This window comes from Sapajus apella, unplaced genomic scaffold (genome assembly GCF_009761245.1).
Source record: "Sapajus apella isolate SASKATOON/1434 unplaced genomic scaffold, GSC_monkey_1.0 scaffold116, whole genome shotgun sequence".
Lineage (NCBI taxonomy): Eukaryota > Metazoa > Chordata > Mammalia > Primates > Cebidae > Sapajus > Sapajus apella.
In genome coordinates, this window is record NW_022437056.1 from 2,031,563 (window position 1) to 2,049,193 (window position 17,631).

Consider the following 17,631-nt stretch of genomic DNA (forward strand, 5'->3'; position numbering starts at 1 on the left):
GAGAAAAGGACAGCGGACAGTAGATAGATAAACTATCGAATATAGAGAAAAGGACAGCGGACAGTAGATAGATAAACTATTACATATGGAGAAAAGGACAGCGGATAGTAGGTAAACTATTAAACATAGTGAAAAGTACAGCGGATAGTACACCTTTATTTTCCTACTGCCACCAATGTTAACATTTTGTCCTGTTTGCTTCACAACCTTTTTTTTTGAGACAAAGTCTCTCTCTGTCCCCCAGGCTGCAGTCCAGTGGCATGATCTCGGCTCACTGCAACCTCCACCTCCTGGGTTCAAGTGATGCTCTTGCCTCAGCCTCCCGAGTAGCTCAGATTACAGGTATCAGCTGTAGTGTCCAGTTATTATTATTAGTTAGTATTTATAGTAGATATGGGATTTCACCATGTTGACCAGGCTGGTCTTGAACTCCTGACCTCAGGTGTCCACGTACGTTGGCCTCCCAATATGCTGGGATTATAGGCATGAGCCACCACACCCAGTTCAGAATTTTTTTTATCAATAAAATCTTATACATGAAGCCATTTTTTGCCTCCACTCCACCAAATAATTGGTTCTTTCTCTTATCACACATTGTGAAGTTGTGATATAATATTCCCATTTATATTTTCATAAGCTTCATATGTGTGTATGTATATACCTATATATGTGTATGTAAATATATATGTATGTATCTGTCTGTATATACATGTGTATATAAATATATATGTATATATATTTACATACATATGTAAATATACATACATATATGTGTACGTATATATGTATATATATTTACATACATATGTAAATATACATACATATATATGTATGTATATATATTTACATACACATATTTATGTATATACAGATACAAACATATATATTTACATACACATATATAGGTATATACATACACACATATACGTACATATATACACATATATACATACAACTATGCATACACATACACATGTGTATATACCTATATATGTGTATATGTACATACACATATATATGTGTATGTATACATATATGTGTGTATGTATATATATACACACACATATTTACATACTCATACATATGTATATATAAATATGTGTACATATATATACACACTTTTTTATGGTATGTATAGCCATATATATATATTTATATATATATACACACACACATATATATATATATATCCCTAAACAACATATAGTACTAATGTGTTTAAGAGTAGTTACGGCTGGGCCCAGTGGCTCACGCTCATAATCCCAGGTCTTTGGGAGACCAAGGAGGGCAAATATGAGGTCAGGAGATCAAGACCATTCTGGCTAACATGGTGAAACCCCATCTCTACTAAAAATACAAAAAAATTAGCAGGGCGTGCTTGCATGTGCCTGTAGTCCCAGCTACTCGGGAGGCTGAGGCAGGAGAATCGGTTCAATCCAGGATGCAGAGGTTGCAGAGAGCCAAGATTGTGCCACTATACTCCAGCCTGGACAACAGAGCAAGACTCCATCTAAGAAAAAAGAAAGAGTAGTTACATATTACATATCACTTGAAATGCATGTGTTTGTATCACTTTCAATTGCTTTTATACTCAGTATTATGAGAGAGACGTTTATACTAAAAAATGTAGAATTTTGTTCACTTAGTTTAAAACCATAAGTGCTTTATTTTCTTAGGTCTCTACTAAAGAGCAGTTCATTTCTGCTTTTTAATTTTGCCAATGGCACTGCAGTGGATATTCCGTTGTGCTGATCCAAGGATTGTTCCAGGGTGGTACCAGAAAGTGGACTTGCCAGCTCGCTCTCCTTTGGGATTCTAGCTGATTTGGTCCAGGATAATGTATGAATGCCCTTGTTTAAGCACATCTTTAGCAAAACCTGATTATCATCAGACTAAAAGTTGTACAAACAGAAAATCTGATGGTTGGGGAATGGTGTCTTATTTACATTATGTTTTCCCGATCACTCATAAAGTTGATCATCATTTTGCATCTGTAAGACATTCCCTTTTACACTGAGTTCAATAGTTTAATATTTACTGAGCACCAAAAATGTACTAAGCGCACTTCTAGGAACTTTGCATACATCTGCCACCTGCACAGAGCCCTACCTTCACGGGGAAGAGACAGGCAATCCACAGCATCCATAATGAATAAGTGAAGAGTATGGAAAGTTAGTAGGTGGTAAATGCAATTGAAGAAATAAAAAGGTAGAGCAGCAAAAGAATCGTTGGGAATACTAATTCTTAGGGGAGGAAGGAAAAGGCTGAAGTATTAAATAGGGTAAGCCATCTTGGTGAAGGAAGACTTGGGTGGAGCCTTGAAGGAGTTAAGGGTGTTTGTAATGTCCACTGTGAGGGAAGAGTTCAGCCAAGCAAAAGCCCACGAAGATGGCATACCGTCAGCATCTGAGAACACCCAGGAGGCAGTGCAGCCAGAGCAGAGAGAGGCGGACTGGGACGGAGAAGCTGAGAGCAGAGAAGAATGGGGGTCGCGAATGGGATGGTGCAGAGAGAAGTGCCTATGCACACAGGGCTTTGTAGGCTGTTTTAAGGATGATATGTTTTAAGGATTAATGCAGAATTTTTAGTAGGTCCTCATCAACAAGTTAAAGAATGGTCCCTGCTTGCTCTGTTGACAACATGCTGTGGGGAAAAATTATACTCCGTCAACATTTTGAGTAATCCAAGAAAGTGGCGTATTTGCTGAGATGAGCTGAGCGTGGGGACACCCATGCACTGGTCAGGTCCTGGATACATTTTGAAGGGAGAGAAAACAGCCTTGGAAAAGGCATGTGTGAGGTGGGGATGCACTGACTCTGTAAGTTTATGCCTGAGAAACCAGAAAAATGGAATTGTCTTCCACTGAACAGAGAAACAGTGCGATATGTTTATGGGATGGAGAAATTCAGAGATTCTGTCTTGGACCTGTTGAGTTTGTCAGTTAGACATAGATGGAGGATATGTAGGCAGCTGTTCACGTGAGTCTGGAGTTTCGCAGGGAAGTCAGGGTGGAGAAAATAAACGTGTGTCTTTAACAAAGAAATTATTTATAAACAATGGGACTGGATGAAATCACTGAAGGTCTTAGGTGGAGAAAAGAAGAGGACTCTGGGTTCTGAAATACCTGGTCACACATGTTTGCCCATTAGGCAGAAAGCATCCTAGAGCTGGAAACAATTCTAACCAAAACCGTGCAAAACTTTCACCCAGAATACTGCAAAATATCATTGAGACAAATCGTACAAAACTTAAATAAATGGAGAAGTACACAACATCAGGAGCCAGGAAGTTCAGGATTTCAAAAGATGCCACTTTTCCCCAGAATGATCTAGTGATGTCATGTGATTTCAATAAAAATCCAGGCAATTTATTCTGTAAAAAATTACAAGTTTTTCTAAAATTCATATGGAAATGCAAAGGGTCAAGTATAGTCATGGTGATCTATATGAAGAAGAACGAAGCTAGATTATGGCACTGGGTCTCAAGATGTGTTATAAAGTAAATCAGGAATTAAGTTAGAAACGCATTGAACTAGATAGGCAAATAGATCAATGGAATGACATCCAGTTTGGAAACGATCTACATAGGTATAGTTGTCTAGTTAATGACTAAGTTTGTACTATAGCGCAATAAAGAAATAATTCACTTTTCAACAAACGGTCAATTGAACTTAACTATGGACAAAAATCTATGACACTTTACTCTCCATACCAAACACAAAAATCTGTCCCCAATGGAAGAGAGACGTAAATATGAACAGTAAAATAAGTTCTCTAGGGAAAAAACCTAAGATAATATTTTTATAGCTTTGGGGAGGCAGGATCTAGCAATCTGGATACAAAATCACTAAAGCCAACCTTAACAAAGTATGTGGCATAGCATACATTTAAGTATGTATGCTTAAGTAAGAGTAAAAATTTGTTGACCATAAGGAAAAAAATGAGTAAAAATTATTATGACGCATTGGAATTAAAAACCTGTGTTTACTAAATCATTCCAATATGAAAAAAAATGGGCAAAAAGCTTCAACTGGCAATTAATAAAAGAGGCTATTCAAAAGGCCACTAAACATATAAAAAAGTGTTTACTTTGATCAGTCCTCAGGGAAATCCAAATAAAAACCTAACACACACCCAGTAGAATGGCTAAAATGATAATACAATCAATCCCTTTGTTGTTTAGAAGGTGAAGTTCCTGAAACTCTTTAATATAACCCCTTTCAGGGAATGAGGATAAGTATAACCACTGGAAAACTGATAGCACCTAATACTGCTGAAGGTAGGATTCACCATTACCCAGCAATTCCCAGCCTCAGTATATGCTCATGGAAAAAGTACACATACATTTACCAGGTAACATGTCAAACCATATTCAAAGCAACACAGTTCGCATTAACTCCAAACTGGATGAAAACAATCCAAATGTCCATCAACACCCAGAATGGATAAATAAATTATAGCATACTGACACCATGAAATAGCTAACTGTATCAATGGGTATCAAGGTGGAGGAAATCAAGCCAGACGCAAAATGAATCATACAGTACAATTCTGTCTCTCTCTCTATCTTTTTTTTGAGACAGAGTCTTGCTCTGTCAGCCAGGCTGGAGTGCAATGGAGCAATCTCGGCTCACTGCAACCTCTGTCTCCTGGGCTCAAGCAATTCTGCCTCGGCCTCCTGAGTAGCTGGGATTATGGGCATGTGCCATCATACCCGGCTAATTTTTGTATTTTTAGTAGAAATAGGGTTTCACCATGTTGGCCAGGCTGGTCTTGAACTCCTGACCTTGGGTAATTGGCCCGCTTTGGCCTCCCAAAGTGCTGGAATTACAGGCGTGAGCCACTGCGCCCAACAATTCTCTTTTATATAAAATTCAAATTGGGCAAAGCTCTTCTCAAGTCTGAATGTGATTATCCTGGAGAAGAGCTAATTTGCATAGAGCTCAAAGGCCTCTCCTGAGTCCAGATAATTTTCCCTTTCTTCATCTGACTCTGGTTACATGGGGGTGTTTCTTCTGTGAACAAGCTGCACTTACAATTTGTGCAGTTTTTATGTTTTATGCCAATGAGAAGCTTACACAGACAAGCAAACATGCATGCTGGTACCATGGAGTTTTGCTTCTTGGAGAATGTCTCATGACTCCAACAAAAAATATGATATAACAAAGTTTAAATGCAGGTAAATATCAGTCATTTTTCATTCAAATGAAACACTGCTGAAAGTCAAAATGCCAGACACAATTCCACTAGGTATAAGAAATTAAGACATGGAGTGAAATGCGGTATCATCGCTAGGGAACTCTGTGATATGAGATACAGGCATGTGAGGAGAAGCACACACCCTACAATGCACAGTGTCCCAAGGCCTGACAGATATAAGAAAAGCACGCCCCCAGCACAGAAGGACATGGCTCTAAGTCTGCCTCATGGAGTCAGGGAAGGCTCTTGTCCAGCCAAGAGAAAGCAGAAAAAAAATTTCAGGGAAAGGAGAGAATAGGAATTGCAGGTAGAAGGTGAAGTGCAAAGAGAAGTCACTAACTAAATATATTCACATGTCAAAAAAGTCAACATAGGAAAGCTATAAAAAATATAACCAATAAAATGTTTTGAATAACATTTTCTTTTCTGGTCAGATTGTTAACGATTAAAAAGCCTTTGTCCAGTTTCAGAGAGAATGGGGAGATGCCCCATTTCCATGTACTGCTGGTGGTATATCTACTCCTTTTAGAGGCAATTTGGTAATGGCTATAAAAATTCAAATGTGCAAGCATAGCAAGTGCAGCTTTAGAAATTCATCATGAAAAGTGCCCTGGCAGTGACATGCAGGGAGGTTGGTAGCATTACTTATAACAGCGAAAAAATTAAAAACAACCTGAATATTCCAAAAGGGTATAGTTTAAGTAAGTTATGGCACGTTCAGGCAATGGAATGCTATCCCATAACTAACTAGGATGAGGTGGAATTACAAATTAGAATGTAAACTTTTGATCATGTTTATTAACTGAAAATAAATGTTCAGAATAACATGGCATAAAAATAATTAAATAAAAAGATAAACGAACAAATCAAATTTTATACGTTTGTATTGCACAGAAAAAATTATACAAAGGTGTATCACCTTTTTAAGTGCAGTTTTCTTTGGTGTCTAAGATTAAAGAAAACTACATTTAGGGTGTTTTTTTTTTTCCTACAGCACTTTATTATTTCAAAGTAAAGGAAAATAAATAACCATAAACCACACCAAAGAGTTTATCCTGCATATAATGAGTGAACAAAATAGTTTTTGTTTTTATGCCAAGCATGGGTGAGTGAAATAATTAGCTCTGCTTTATAGAAAGACTTGTATTAAGACACATGAAGATGTTCACACCCTTTGACCCAGCAATTTACTAGGCATTTATCTTTAAGGAATTATATAAATATAGACAAAGATTTACTTACAAGACTACTTGTCACATCATTATGTACAAGATGAAAAATTAGAAATGGCCAGGCATGGTGGCTCATGCCTATAATCCCAGCACTTTGGGAGGCCGAGGCAGGCAGCTCATTTGAGGTCAGGAGTTCGAGACTCAGCCGGCCAACATGGTAAAACCCCGTCTTTACTAAAAAACACAGAAAAATTAGCTGGGTGTGGTGGTGCACACCTGTAATCCCAGCTACTCGGGAGACTGAGGCAGGAGAACTGCCTGAACCCGGGAGGCTGAGGTTGCAGTGAGCTGAGATCACGCCACCACACTCCAGTCTGGGCAACAGAGTGAGACTCTGTCTCAAAGAAAAAAAAACGAAAGAAACAACAAACAAGAGAGACAATGTTTAACGATGCACGTCCACACCACAGAACAAACATTGAGACATGTAATACGTCTGCCAACATGTTAACATTTGATGTCTATAGGGGAATAATGCATAATTTCTTCATGGGCGTTTTTAATTTTTTTTCAAAACCTCTATATAGACATTAATTTTATAGACATAAACATAAACTCTTTAAATAAAGAAAACAAACCATATTGCTTGGAGTGGGCGCAGTGGGAGCAAGGCAGCCCTTGCAGGGTGGTCAGTGAAGAGGTCTGGTGAGTTAGGAGGGTCTGCACAGCAAAGGAGCTGGGTAGTGGGCAGGGAGGAGTGTCTGGGAGGCTTCAGATGTGGTCCGAATGAGACATGGAGTTCACAGGAGTGTGGGAGCTGGTGAAGCTTGCCATGGAGGTCTTGACATGTGAATATAATATTAACAGAGATGATAAGTACAGAAGGTAGGTAACTCATGGAGAGAAATGATGAGCATAGGGAAGGACATAGGATAATTCTGGATGGGATAATAAAAACAAATTTTTGATGTTGACATTTTAACTGGGTCCTAAGAGATGGGAAGAAACTGGAGATGAGTCAATGAGGAGAAACTCAAGAGTGTGTGAAAAAGAGAGCGCCACAGTAGCACAGGCTGTGGTCAGAGATCAGTCAAGCTTTCTTAGTGCTGAAGTATAAAGTATCCATGAGCAGCCAAAGATACATGTGTAAATGCATAGTCAGCCAAATTCTAGAGGGTATTTTGGTTCTGGGTAAGGAGCTGGTGCTTGTCAATGTACAGTGGGGATGTTTGAGAGAATGGAGAGGGTAAAGGATGGCTTTGGGAAGGCCAGTTGAGAGAAGATTAAGGTAACAGTAAAGTCATGGGACTTGGTAATGGTGGATAAGAAGAAGAAAGGAAACATAAACAGATGGAGAAATGACAGGACTTTGGTATCGGATTCCATGCATTTTTTTTTCAGTGCCCAATCTGAAGAAATCTCATGTAATTTATCAAAACAATTCCATGAGATATACAGTCCTATGTTGTTTCAGGTGGAAAATTATTGGATATTGAGAAAGGAAAAATAAGCAACAGAAGATAACACTAAAGATTAAACCTCCCATCACATAGAGGGAGACATTAACACAAATAGGGAATGATGACAATGAAATGAAATAATGATGAAATGTGAGGGGCTGGGAACACATGATAAGCTCTGAGGAGAGAAGTCAGGGAAGTTTGGATCATCGTCCACAATTTTATCTTTTGTGTTTTTCCAATCCTGAAATACCTCTAGAAGTTTCTTTAATATTTTTTCCTGGAGTCAGTTTTTTCTGGGACATCTCCATTGTTCTCATCACAGCCAATTTCCTCCCTTACATTCCTGCATCCTCCTTGGCCGAGCTTCCCTGGCTGCCTATCTAAGGTCTTTCTCCACAGTAATGGCAGTGTTTCCATCTCAGCTGTTTCTCCTGTAATTCCATTTATGTGTGATTGGAGTTTAACTTCCCATGATAATCACTTTTCATTTCATCACTGCATGTCCACGTTTTCTGGGCAATTCCTTCTTTGGAAAATCCAATTTTGTAAGACATGAAGTGCACTGATCACTGGGAGCAAAGAAGACAATACAACTATTCTCTTTGCTGTCTGTGCATGCACTGAATAGCAGCCCCCCTGTGAGCAGTCACCAGCAGACACTGAAAGAGGACATGTGATCTGTCACCAGTGATGAGGATGTGCCTTGCTATCCATACAGTGATTTGGGTACTGAAGAGCTCAGAGCATGTCCGTCATGTACTTCCTCACAGTTTATGTATCATGGCAACTGAAATATGAGTGGTGTGGTTGGGAGCTGGTGTTATTTAACAAAACTGTGGCAAATGAAACTGTGTCAGAAGCTTGCAAAATGAGGGGGTTGCAGATTTCTTCCCTCTGACTTAGGATCTCCTAAGAGACCAGTGCCAAGCAGCTGCTCCCAGAGCCCCAGATTCAGGGGGTCTGGAGTAGAGGCATGGGGAAAAACTGTAGACCTCTACAGCTCTTTTTTTATTTCCTGGCTGAAATACACTTAACTTGTTGTTTCTTTGCATTATCTATAAAAAATAAGGCAAGGGTCTATAGTGATCTTGATAGGAATGGAGAAACTGGATATGCTTTGAATCCTGACTGGCCCCATACCTGTCTGTTACATATGGAAAATGCACCCACTTGTGGTTTATGTACAGTGGCTGGATGTGGAGACTGGAGATAAATGTCTAGTTTTCCTCATGTGTATATATCCTACTGGGATCCGGAAGGTTGATCAGAAATGGATTAATATTCCTAGATCTCCAGTGCAGATTTTAATCTCTCTACAACTTGATGATGCCAGGAAGAAAATTCAGGGCAGGACAGCAGGCAGAACACCGGGGTCATCAAACCACGTGTTACTTCTAAATGTCTGCATAGGAATGCTTTTGGCAACCTTGATACATTTTTGATATGCCTCCAATGTTTTTCATACTATGTGAGCTTATTAAAAATAATTCCCTTCAACTATACTACCAAATGCAATTTCCTGCTAACAATTAGGAACAGAAATACATTCAAAGTGAGCTTTCCGGACAATTACACTGGCAGAAAAGCAATTAAATCTTAGGAACAATGTACACATATGGTTATGTAAAACATAGCCTTTAATGCTGCTAGCTGAAGTTTATAATGCTGTTACCTCTATTACATAAATCATGGCTCTGCCTGGCAATGAAATATGCTGGATCTCTTAGAGAAATATTACCATATAACTTTCAATGGGGCTAAACTTACTACAGTGTCTTGTGATTAGACTTTTAATTAAATTTGGCTCAGATAACTGTTTTATAGCACATATGTCAAAATTACAAATTCTTCCAGACCCAAGTTCCCCATAACAATAACTATTTTGGGGTGTTCTATTTTTTTTACTACCTCAAAAAAGGAAGAATTGCACTATATAAGCAAAAATTGCTCTGGGCCTCAATGAAATCCATATAGCCCTGTGATAACTGGCCTAAAGTATTGAAACAAGCCTTTTCATATTTTCAAAGATCTTGCTGTTTATTCATCCCCAGAGAGTGAAAATATTTACACTAAGAAATCACAGTATAAATGCACAGTAATGATTATATTTATATTAAGGTATTTTAAATAGCTGAATTAATCCCTGGGTTCATGTTTATATGACTGACATATTCCCCGTTTTCAAGTTAACATTATAGGTAATATTAACTATGTTACTACTGAAATAAATAAGACTTAAACATGCCAGCTAATATCAAGGCTAAGACCAGACACCATTTTTCTAAGTCTTAGTACAATTTACGTACTAATTATGATTTTTCCAGATTGCCTTACTAAAAATTGCATTTATATTTTTAATGAAGAGTGATACAATCATTGAAAACATTTTGGGATTAAGTTGAATGTCATTTGAGGAAATTAATAATAAATGCAAATGCTACTGTCTTAACTTCCTTAACAGAAGAAGTTTATGCTTTAAATTTAAGACATACTTATAAATTTGATAGTGTATACACTCATATTAAAAGGTATGTATAGGAAGAAAATTTCTCCACAAAAACTCATTGCTGTATGCAATGAGCTTTTCTAGAATTTTAATAATTAAATGTTAAAATCAGTTTATGCTATATAAACTACAAATTTTTATTCATTTTTATTAACTTTTCTCTTTTCTCACTAAATATAAACAAAATGTGAGATTCACCTGCAAAGAGTGAATCCATCACTTGATTTGCATTTAGAGAAAGGCAGTGCTCACTCTAATTCCAGAAAATTAAACCATAAAGGAAATTGTAAGGAAAACAAAAATTTGCAATCCTTCTAAAAGAAAATAAATTTTTTTTAATATAAAGTCATTCCATTATCATAGATGATTTCCACAACTTTTCAAAATCAAAGCCAGTGGAGTGCTTTTTACATTATTCAAATCTAGTATTTGTGAATTCAAAGTTAAGAACTAATATTTAATTTATTTATTAAGAGTGCAGTAGTGTGATCATAGCTCACTGCAGCCTTGACCAAATGTGCTCAAGTCATCCTCCTGGTTCATCACCCCAAAGTGCTGGGATGACAGGTGTCAGCCACTATGCCTGGCCTATTTATTTCCATAGAAACATGCCTTTATTGACTTTCCTGAGAAATGTGAAATATTAAATCCTGTTACTCTGATATACTTTATTGTTGTCCCAACAGATCAATAATCATCAAATTAATCATTTATCTTAAGGACCACACTAATTTTAAAATGAGTTATTATAAAATAGTGTGTCCTGTGGCTTGCGCATCTCCACCAAAACTCATGTTGAAATTTAATTGCCATTGTAGCCATATTTTAAGTGGAAGCCTTTGAGAGGTCATGAGGTCACAAGGGCTGGGACTTCATGCAGGGATGAATGCTGTTTTCACGGGAGTGGGTTAGCGATACTGGAAGTGAGCTCCTGATGAAAGGGCAAGCTTGGCCCCATTTCCTCTCTGTCTCTAGTGCACTTCCTCGCTGTGTGATGCTCTCACCATGTGGACTCACTGCGTGCCAGTGTCATGCCCTCAGACTTCCCAGCCTCCAGAACTGTTAGGCAAATAAATTGTTCTTTATAAATTACCCAGTCTGTAATGTTCTGTCACAGCAGCAGAAACACCACCCTAAGATATTTGCATTCTAGATATTCTTTCATTTTTCTTCTTGCTCCTTTTATGTAGTGAGACTCTTTCTTACATAGGGTTTACAAGTGCTAATAGCTTGTACCACCTAAGTTCAACTCACTCCCAAGTTGTTAATGTGACCGAATAAACAGTAAAACACAAGAATTTCAAAGACATTAGATGTCAGATGTACAAAAATAGTATCATCTAACAAAATATGCATTTCCCTCACTCCACTTTATCACATTTTATTTTTAAGTTATAGAGGTGTAATGAAATGTCTATGATATCTATGTAATATACATTACTAAGCTTGATAGGGTGGCTTTTGTGAAAAAGGGCATAAATCATTTGTTTATGAATATTTTTCATTCTTCCACTTCTCCAGAAAGACGCTTCTTTGACTTTTTTTTTTGTTTCTGAGACAGAGTTTTACTCTTTCGCCCAGGCTAGTGTGAAGTGGCATGATCTCACTTCACTGTAACCTCCACCCAACAACTTCAAGCAATTCTCCTGCCTCATTCTCCTGAATAGCTGGGATTACAGACACAGGTCACCATGCCCAGCTAAGTTTTACATCTGTAGTAGAGACGTGGTTTCACCATGTTGGCCAGGCTGGTCTCAAACTCCTGACCTCAAGTGATCCACCTACTTCGGCCTCCCAAAGTGCTAGGATTACAGGTGGTATGAGCCACTATGCTCAGCCTGACTTTGACCTTCTGCTGTTTTTCAGCTTCACATATGTGAAGGAGGAGCTGAAGCAGCTGGGCAGATTCATTCAGTCTTTCTTGGGCACAATGGCATGAGGAAGGAGTAGAGACACCTGAGACAGGCAGACTAAGGCTACTGGAGGTCAGAGTTTCCCAAAAGCAAATTTTGTACAGAGAATTAATAACAACAACAATGAAACAGAAAGCTTAATTGAAGGAAAAAGAAATTTTAAGAAATATTGTTAAGGACTTTGTGTCCTCTTCATTTTCAACAAGAACTAAAAATAAAGAACTTATTTTAAAATTACCTTTTGACTTATGTGGTATGGCTTCTGAGACAGATTTCTGACTACTTTAAAAACATTAAAGAGAACTTACTTTAAAAATATTACTTTTTGTTGGTTTAAATAACTCACCATAATAATGTAGAACTCACTATTGGAACTGAACACTTTCTGCTTAAATGTTTGCATCATTTTCTGAAATCTGCAGTGATTTTCTTTTATATGTGTTACTTCAGATTAGAGCACTTCCTTGGTCTACCTCAAAGTTACTTTGGTATATTGTAAAATGACACACATTGTTCCCATCCGTGTACACAAGCCCTTTTAAAACATGACTTTGCTTCTCTTCCTATTAATGGAGCATTACAGTCTATTTCTTCATAACTCGAGTCTGGCCTGGCCCATGAAACTTGCTTTGACAAAGGGCCCCTTAGCAAGTATAATGGAAGCAGAAGTTTGAAGTCTGTCATCCATTGCTACTACAACCTTCCCACCCTGAACAGCCTACCACAGGAACAGAAATCTGGTAGGGAGGGGCTCCTACCTTCCCTACCATCCCATCTGAGGCCCTCACACCTAAGGAAAGTCATCCTGGACCACTCATCCCCAGTCAAACTCACCCAGATCAGAGCAACCCAGGTAACACCCAAAGTCATGATGTTCTTTCAGCTACTAAATTTTGGGTATACTTCGTTAGGCAGCAGAAGCTAACTGATACCCTCTCATTTTTTCTTTATTATATAGGACTTAATGAATGGTTTCAAGGGAATAGCAAAGTAAGCAAGTGAGCCAATGAAACATTTAGCTGTATCTTTACCTTTTCTTCTTTAGTTCAGAAACTTTAACCACGGGTATCTGGTGTACTGCTATCTCTGCTTTAAGAATATAAGGCATATCTCTTTCCTCAAATCACTGAAACCAAAATAAAACAAGTACCTAATGGTCTTTCCCGGGTCTGCCTCTATAATCCAGGTACAGTGGAGGTTGTTGTCATAAGGAGCTGGATAGCCAGGGGACAATATTCGTCCTGATGTGGCTGCGTGGATTTGACCGCCACATTCGGCTGCAGAAGACACAGAGAGATGGGAACATTAAACTTCAGGCACCGCACGTTTCTGTTTAGCTATTTTTCAAAACCAGAGCCACTATGTCTGCATTATATACATAGAGAAAAAGAATCACCGTCATCTATGGCTCCTGATCATTTCCTTACTCCTTCCACATCATTAACTCTGTAGAAAGTCTTTATGCTCCATGCAATTAAAGTTGAAAGCATAAAGCAATAAGATACTCATGTGATAATTTTAATAATAACACTGTACCTAGAGTCTCCATAAAAGAAAACTAGAAAATCTGTCTTTCATACCTGAAAACAGACACCCACAGACACATGCAGATCTCAGAATACATAAAACTCACACTGGAAAGTGTGATTAAATTCCTCCTCTTTTCTAACAAAGGAAGTCAAAACAACATGGTGCGAGTACCCTGAGGCCCTGCTTTTGCACAATAGTCCGACCGGCTTCCACACTCACCGATGCACGAAGGTAGCGGCTTGTCCCACACTCTCCTGTCTCCGCTCAAACAGGTCAGGGTGTTGCTGCCGTGCATGGCATACCCTGGGTTGCAACTGTACAGAACTACGGTGTCGGTAAAGTGGCCTTCATCACGGATCCTATAGCCGTAGTTAGGGATGCCTGGATCCTCACATTTTACCAGATCAAAACCTGCAAGAGAGGAAGGGGAGGAATGAACAGAACTCAAGGCAGGATGTCCATTTGCCTTAAAACAGAGACAAAATAAACAAGGTTGCTAAAGCTCCGTAGAGGGTAGGGAGAAAAAAGGAGATCGTGAATTGACAGAGAGGAAAAGAAAGATGGGTCTGTGTTGGGGCTATTTGTTACCCATTTGTGATTTCACAAGGTTCGATCACCTTATTTGTTCTTCCCTATTTACAAGCTCTTCTTTTCCAGAGTTCCACAACTTCATCTGTCAGTCCAAGCCTGCAGTCTGCACACTGGATTCTCTGGTAAGCCCCAATGCCCTCTTATGAACGGGTTGCTCTGCTGCCTCTATGCCCCTCTCTGTCACAACCCAGACCTCCGAGGAAGAGCAGCCACCCATGGGCACCGCCATGGTGCTTTGCAGAATCCTGACAGCTGGCACTCATTCTATCCCATCGTGAAGAGGCGCCCACCTTCCCGACAGCTTCCTCCAAACTCCACGATTTCAACTTCATGGGAAAAGAAAAAGTTGTTCCTGCCCACAGAAAACTGGGGGCTCCTGAATTACTGCCGACCACACTCCTGATGGTGCGTGGTTACCAGGCTCTTGAGGAAATCTACATACAACGGAAGCTCCAGAAATGAATCATTATAATGACCTCATCAAAATAAGCTCTTAAACTCACAGAAATAGATGATGGAAATGAAGATTTAGCTTCTGCAGTACTGAGAGCTGTATATTGCTTTTATGTGAGGCAATATTTTAAGGCCATCTGTGTAGACAGTCTTACAGTAACATATTTCTCTTCATATCATGATGCAAATTTTGACAACTGTAAGAAGGAGAGCTGGAAACTTGAAGGGCCACATGGTCTTTTTACTTCTATTTCCACTTAACTTTGAATGCTTCCTTTTCTCAAAAAGAAATTAAATTTTAAAAGGAATGTGTGACTTTTGCTAAGTCCTCCTGTCAACTTGGAGTCTGAGATGTCTTCCATTGAGGAAAACATATTCTTAAATTCACAATATAATTTTACCCTGCTGATGTCTGAATAATCAAGATTGAGATTTGCAACTTTGTATAGGAGAAAGAGTACGCACTTGATCTTTCACACTCAGTGGCTAAGAAAATTTCCTTCCATAAGGTTTCCTTCTATAAAGAGTCACTCTTTACCAACTATAACATTATTATTTTTACAATAACCCTGATCTACTTAAGAGGCATCAACAATTTTAATTCAAGATGCCCAGAATTCAGGAGCAGAAAAGTATATCAATCTTCGTGCAAACCAAAGGAATGTCCCATATGTCCACAAGAGGAGTTAGGAATTAGGGAGAAGCTTTCAATCATCTCCAGTTTCAGAATCATTCAAATATCTGATGACCTTTATCTGACGGCATAATGCCAAGAAAACAGGGCAGAAAGGAAGACATTCAACTTTCCCATCATATATGACAAAATCCATGATTATTACAGATTATTCAGTGCTCATTTCTATTTCTACAGAGAGAAAAAAGAAAAAAAAAAAAAGCCGCAGCAGCAAGAGTCTTTATTGTTGTTATTGTTGTGGCGTGTGTTACTGGGTTTGGGGGTTTGGAAGTGACAACATCTTTAGGAAGCAGTCCTGTCCAAGAGTGGGGATGACCCCCAGCAAACCATAGGCAGAATGACTTGTTGGGGGTGATGATTCTCCCTGGACACACCTGGAGTATGCCTCACTACTAATAACAAACCATCTTCCAAAATATTGCACTATCTGGAATTTACATTAGGCAGGCTACATATCAAATGCCATTGGAACACAGAATTGGAAATATTCATTAGGCACAGAAAATCGGGGTATAAAAAAATATACAACAAAAGAGTTCAACATCTATCCCTATTATCAGTACCACGGGAACAGGATCCTAGGAAAATTTAAAAGTCTCTTTGAGGGTGAGGGTTACCCATGCTAATAGGGCACACAGGTCCTGTCCATGAAGAAGGAAGCTGTGAAAGGCAGTGGGCCCAGGGGACGGTGGGATTCCACACACAGCACCCAGGAGGTGTCAACCTTAACAAGCCACACCCACTGCCACCTGAGTGTCTCATTCTTCAAGGTGCACGAGAAATATAGATTTTCTTTTAAAGTTTATAAAAATGCTTGTTGGATGAATACATATTCTGGAAGGGAAACTGACTAAAGTCCAAGATGGGATTATGAAAGCTGGCCATTAGTAACATTATTTATTAAAGTTTAAAAACTGCATGCGTGCCTGGCATTATTTAGACTTGCCTGACAGTGGTGAACTCTGGCGTCAGACTCAGAATGCGGAAGAGTTGGAATATTCCATGTAATGCTTCTAAATTCAGCTTTGAAACACACACACATCTGCTGGGGATGATGGAAGCCTACACTAAGAGGGGGTCAAGGTGACTAGAGAGGCTGCTCAACTTAACAAATGAGGTTATCGTCAATAAACCCATCAAGAGTGGAAACTATCCTAAGCAGAAAATTGTGTAATATACCTAACTTTCCAAATGTCTTAAATTTACCTAGCCTACCATAAATGTGACTAGAGTTGGCCTAGAGCGTGGCCTTACCTCTTGGCCTCGAGTTGGGCAAAATCATCTAGCACAAGGCCTATTTTATAAGAAAGTGTTGACACGAGATAGTCCTCCCCACTACTAATAACAAACAAGGAATGTTGACATGAGATAGTCAACAGTTTCTTTTTTTTTTTTTTTTTTTTTTAAGATAGAGTCTCCCTCTGTTGCCCAGGCTGGAATGCAGTGGTATGAACTTGGCTTACTGCAACCTTCGCCTCCTGGGTTCCAGCGATTCTCCTGCCTCAGCCTCCCGAGTAGCTGGGATTACAGACACATGCCACCAAACATGGCTAATTTTTGTATTTTTAGTAGAGATGAGGTTTCACCTTGTTGGCCAGGCTGGACTCAAACTCCTGACCTCAAGTGATCTACCTGCCTCAGTCTCCTAAATTGCTGGAATTATAAGCATGAGCCTGTAATCAGTGAGCAGTCAACACTTTCTTATAAAATAGGCTTTGTGCTAGATCATTTATGATGATTTGTGCTAGTATTGAATGCTGTACAGGAAATGAAAAACAGATGGTTGAGTGGGTACTCAAAGCATAGTTTCTACTGAATGCTTATTGCTTTTACATCATTATAAAGTTGAAAAATTGTAAGCTGAACCATCATAAGTTGTGGGCTCTCTGTGTTCATTTTGACAATAAATTATGTCCTGATTGTACAAAGTTCGTCATAAAAAAAAAATGTCTTTACTGTAGACATATGGTTATGTTGATAAAGCAATGACATTGATTTTCCTACGGGACTTACAAACTGTTTCGATAGTTTATTGCCAGAAGCTCTACAGATAGTTAGTAGATATTAATTCTTTAAAGGTACCCAGAATATACCTCTATGTTCAGAATTAA

At 38.7% G+C, this 17,631-nt stretch overlaps 1 protein-coding gene across 3 annotated transcripts in view; it reads right to left on the reverse strand.

Moving 5' to 3' along the window:
- The window catches only part of CSMD1 (CUB and Sushi multiple domains 1), a 2,101,842-nt gene that overhangs the window by 384,836 nt on the left and 1,699,375 nt on the right, over window positions 1–17,631 (reverse strand). For all 3 annotated transcript variants that reach the window (XM_032260320.1, XM_032260321.1, XM_032260322.1), the window contains 2 exons: window positions 14,002–14,193; window positions 13,403–13,529 (listed from right to left, as the gene is read on the reverse strand). In XM_032260320.1, the coding sequence (XP_032116211.1) occupies window positions 13,403–13,529; window positions 14,002–14,193 (319 nt within the window). The remainder of the gene's footprint in view (window positions 1–13,402; window positions 13,530–14,001; window positions 14,194–17,631) is intronic.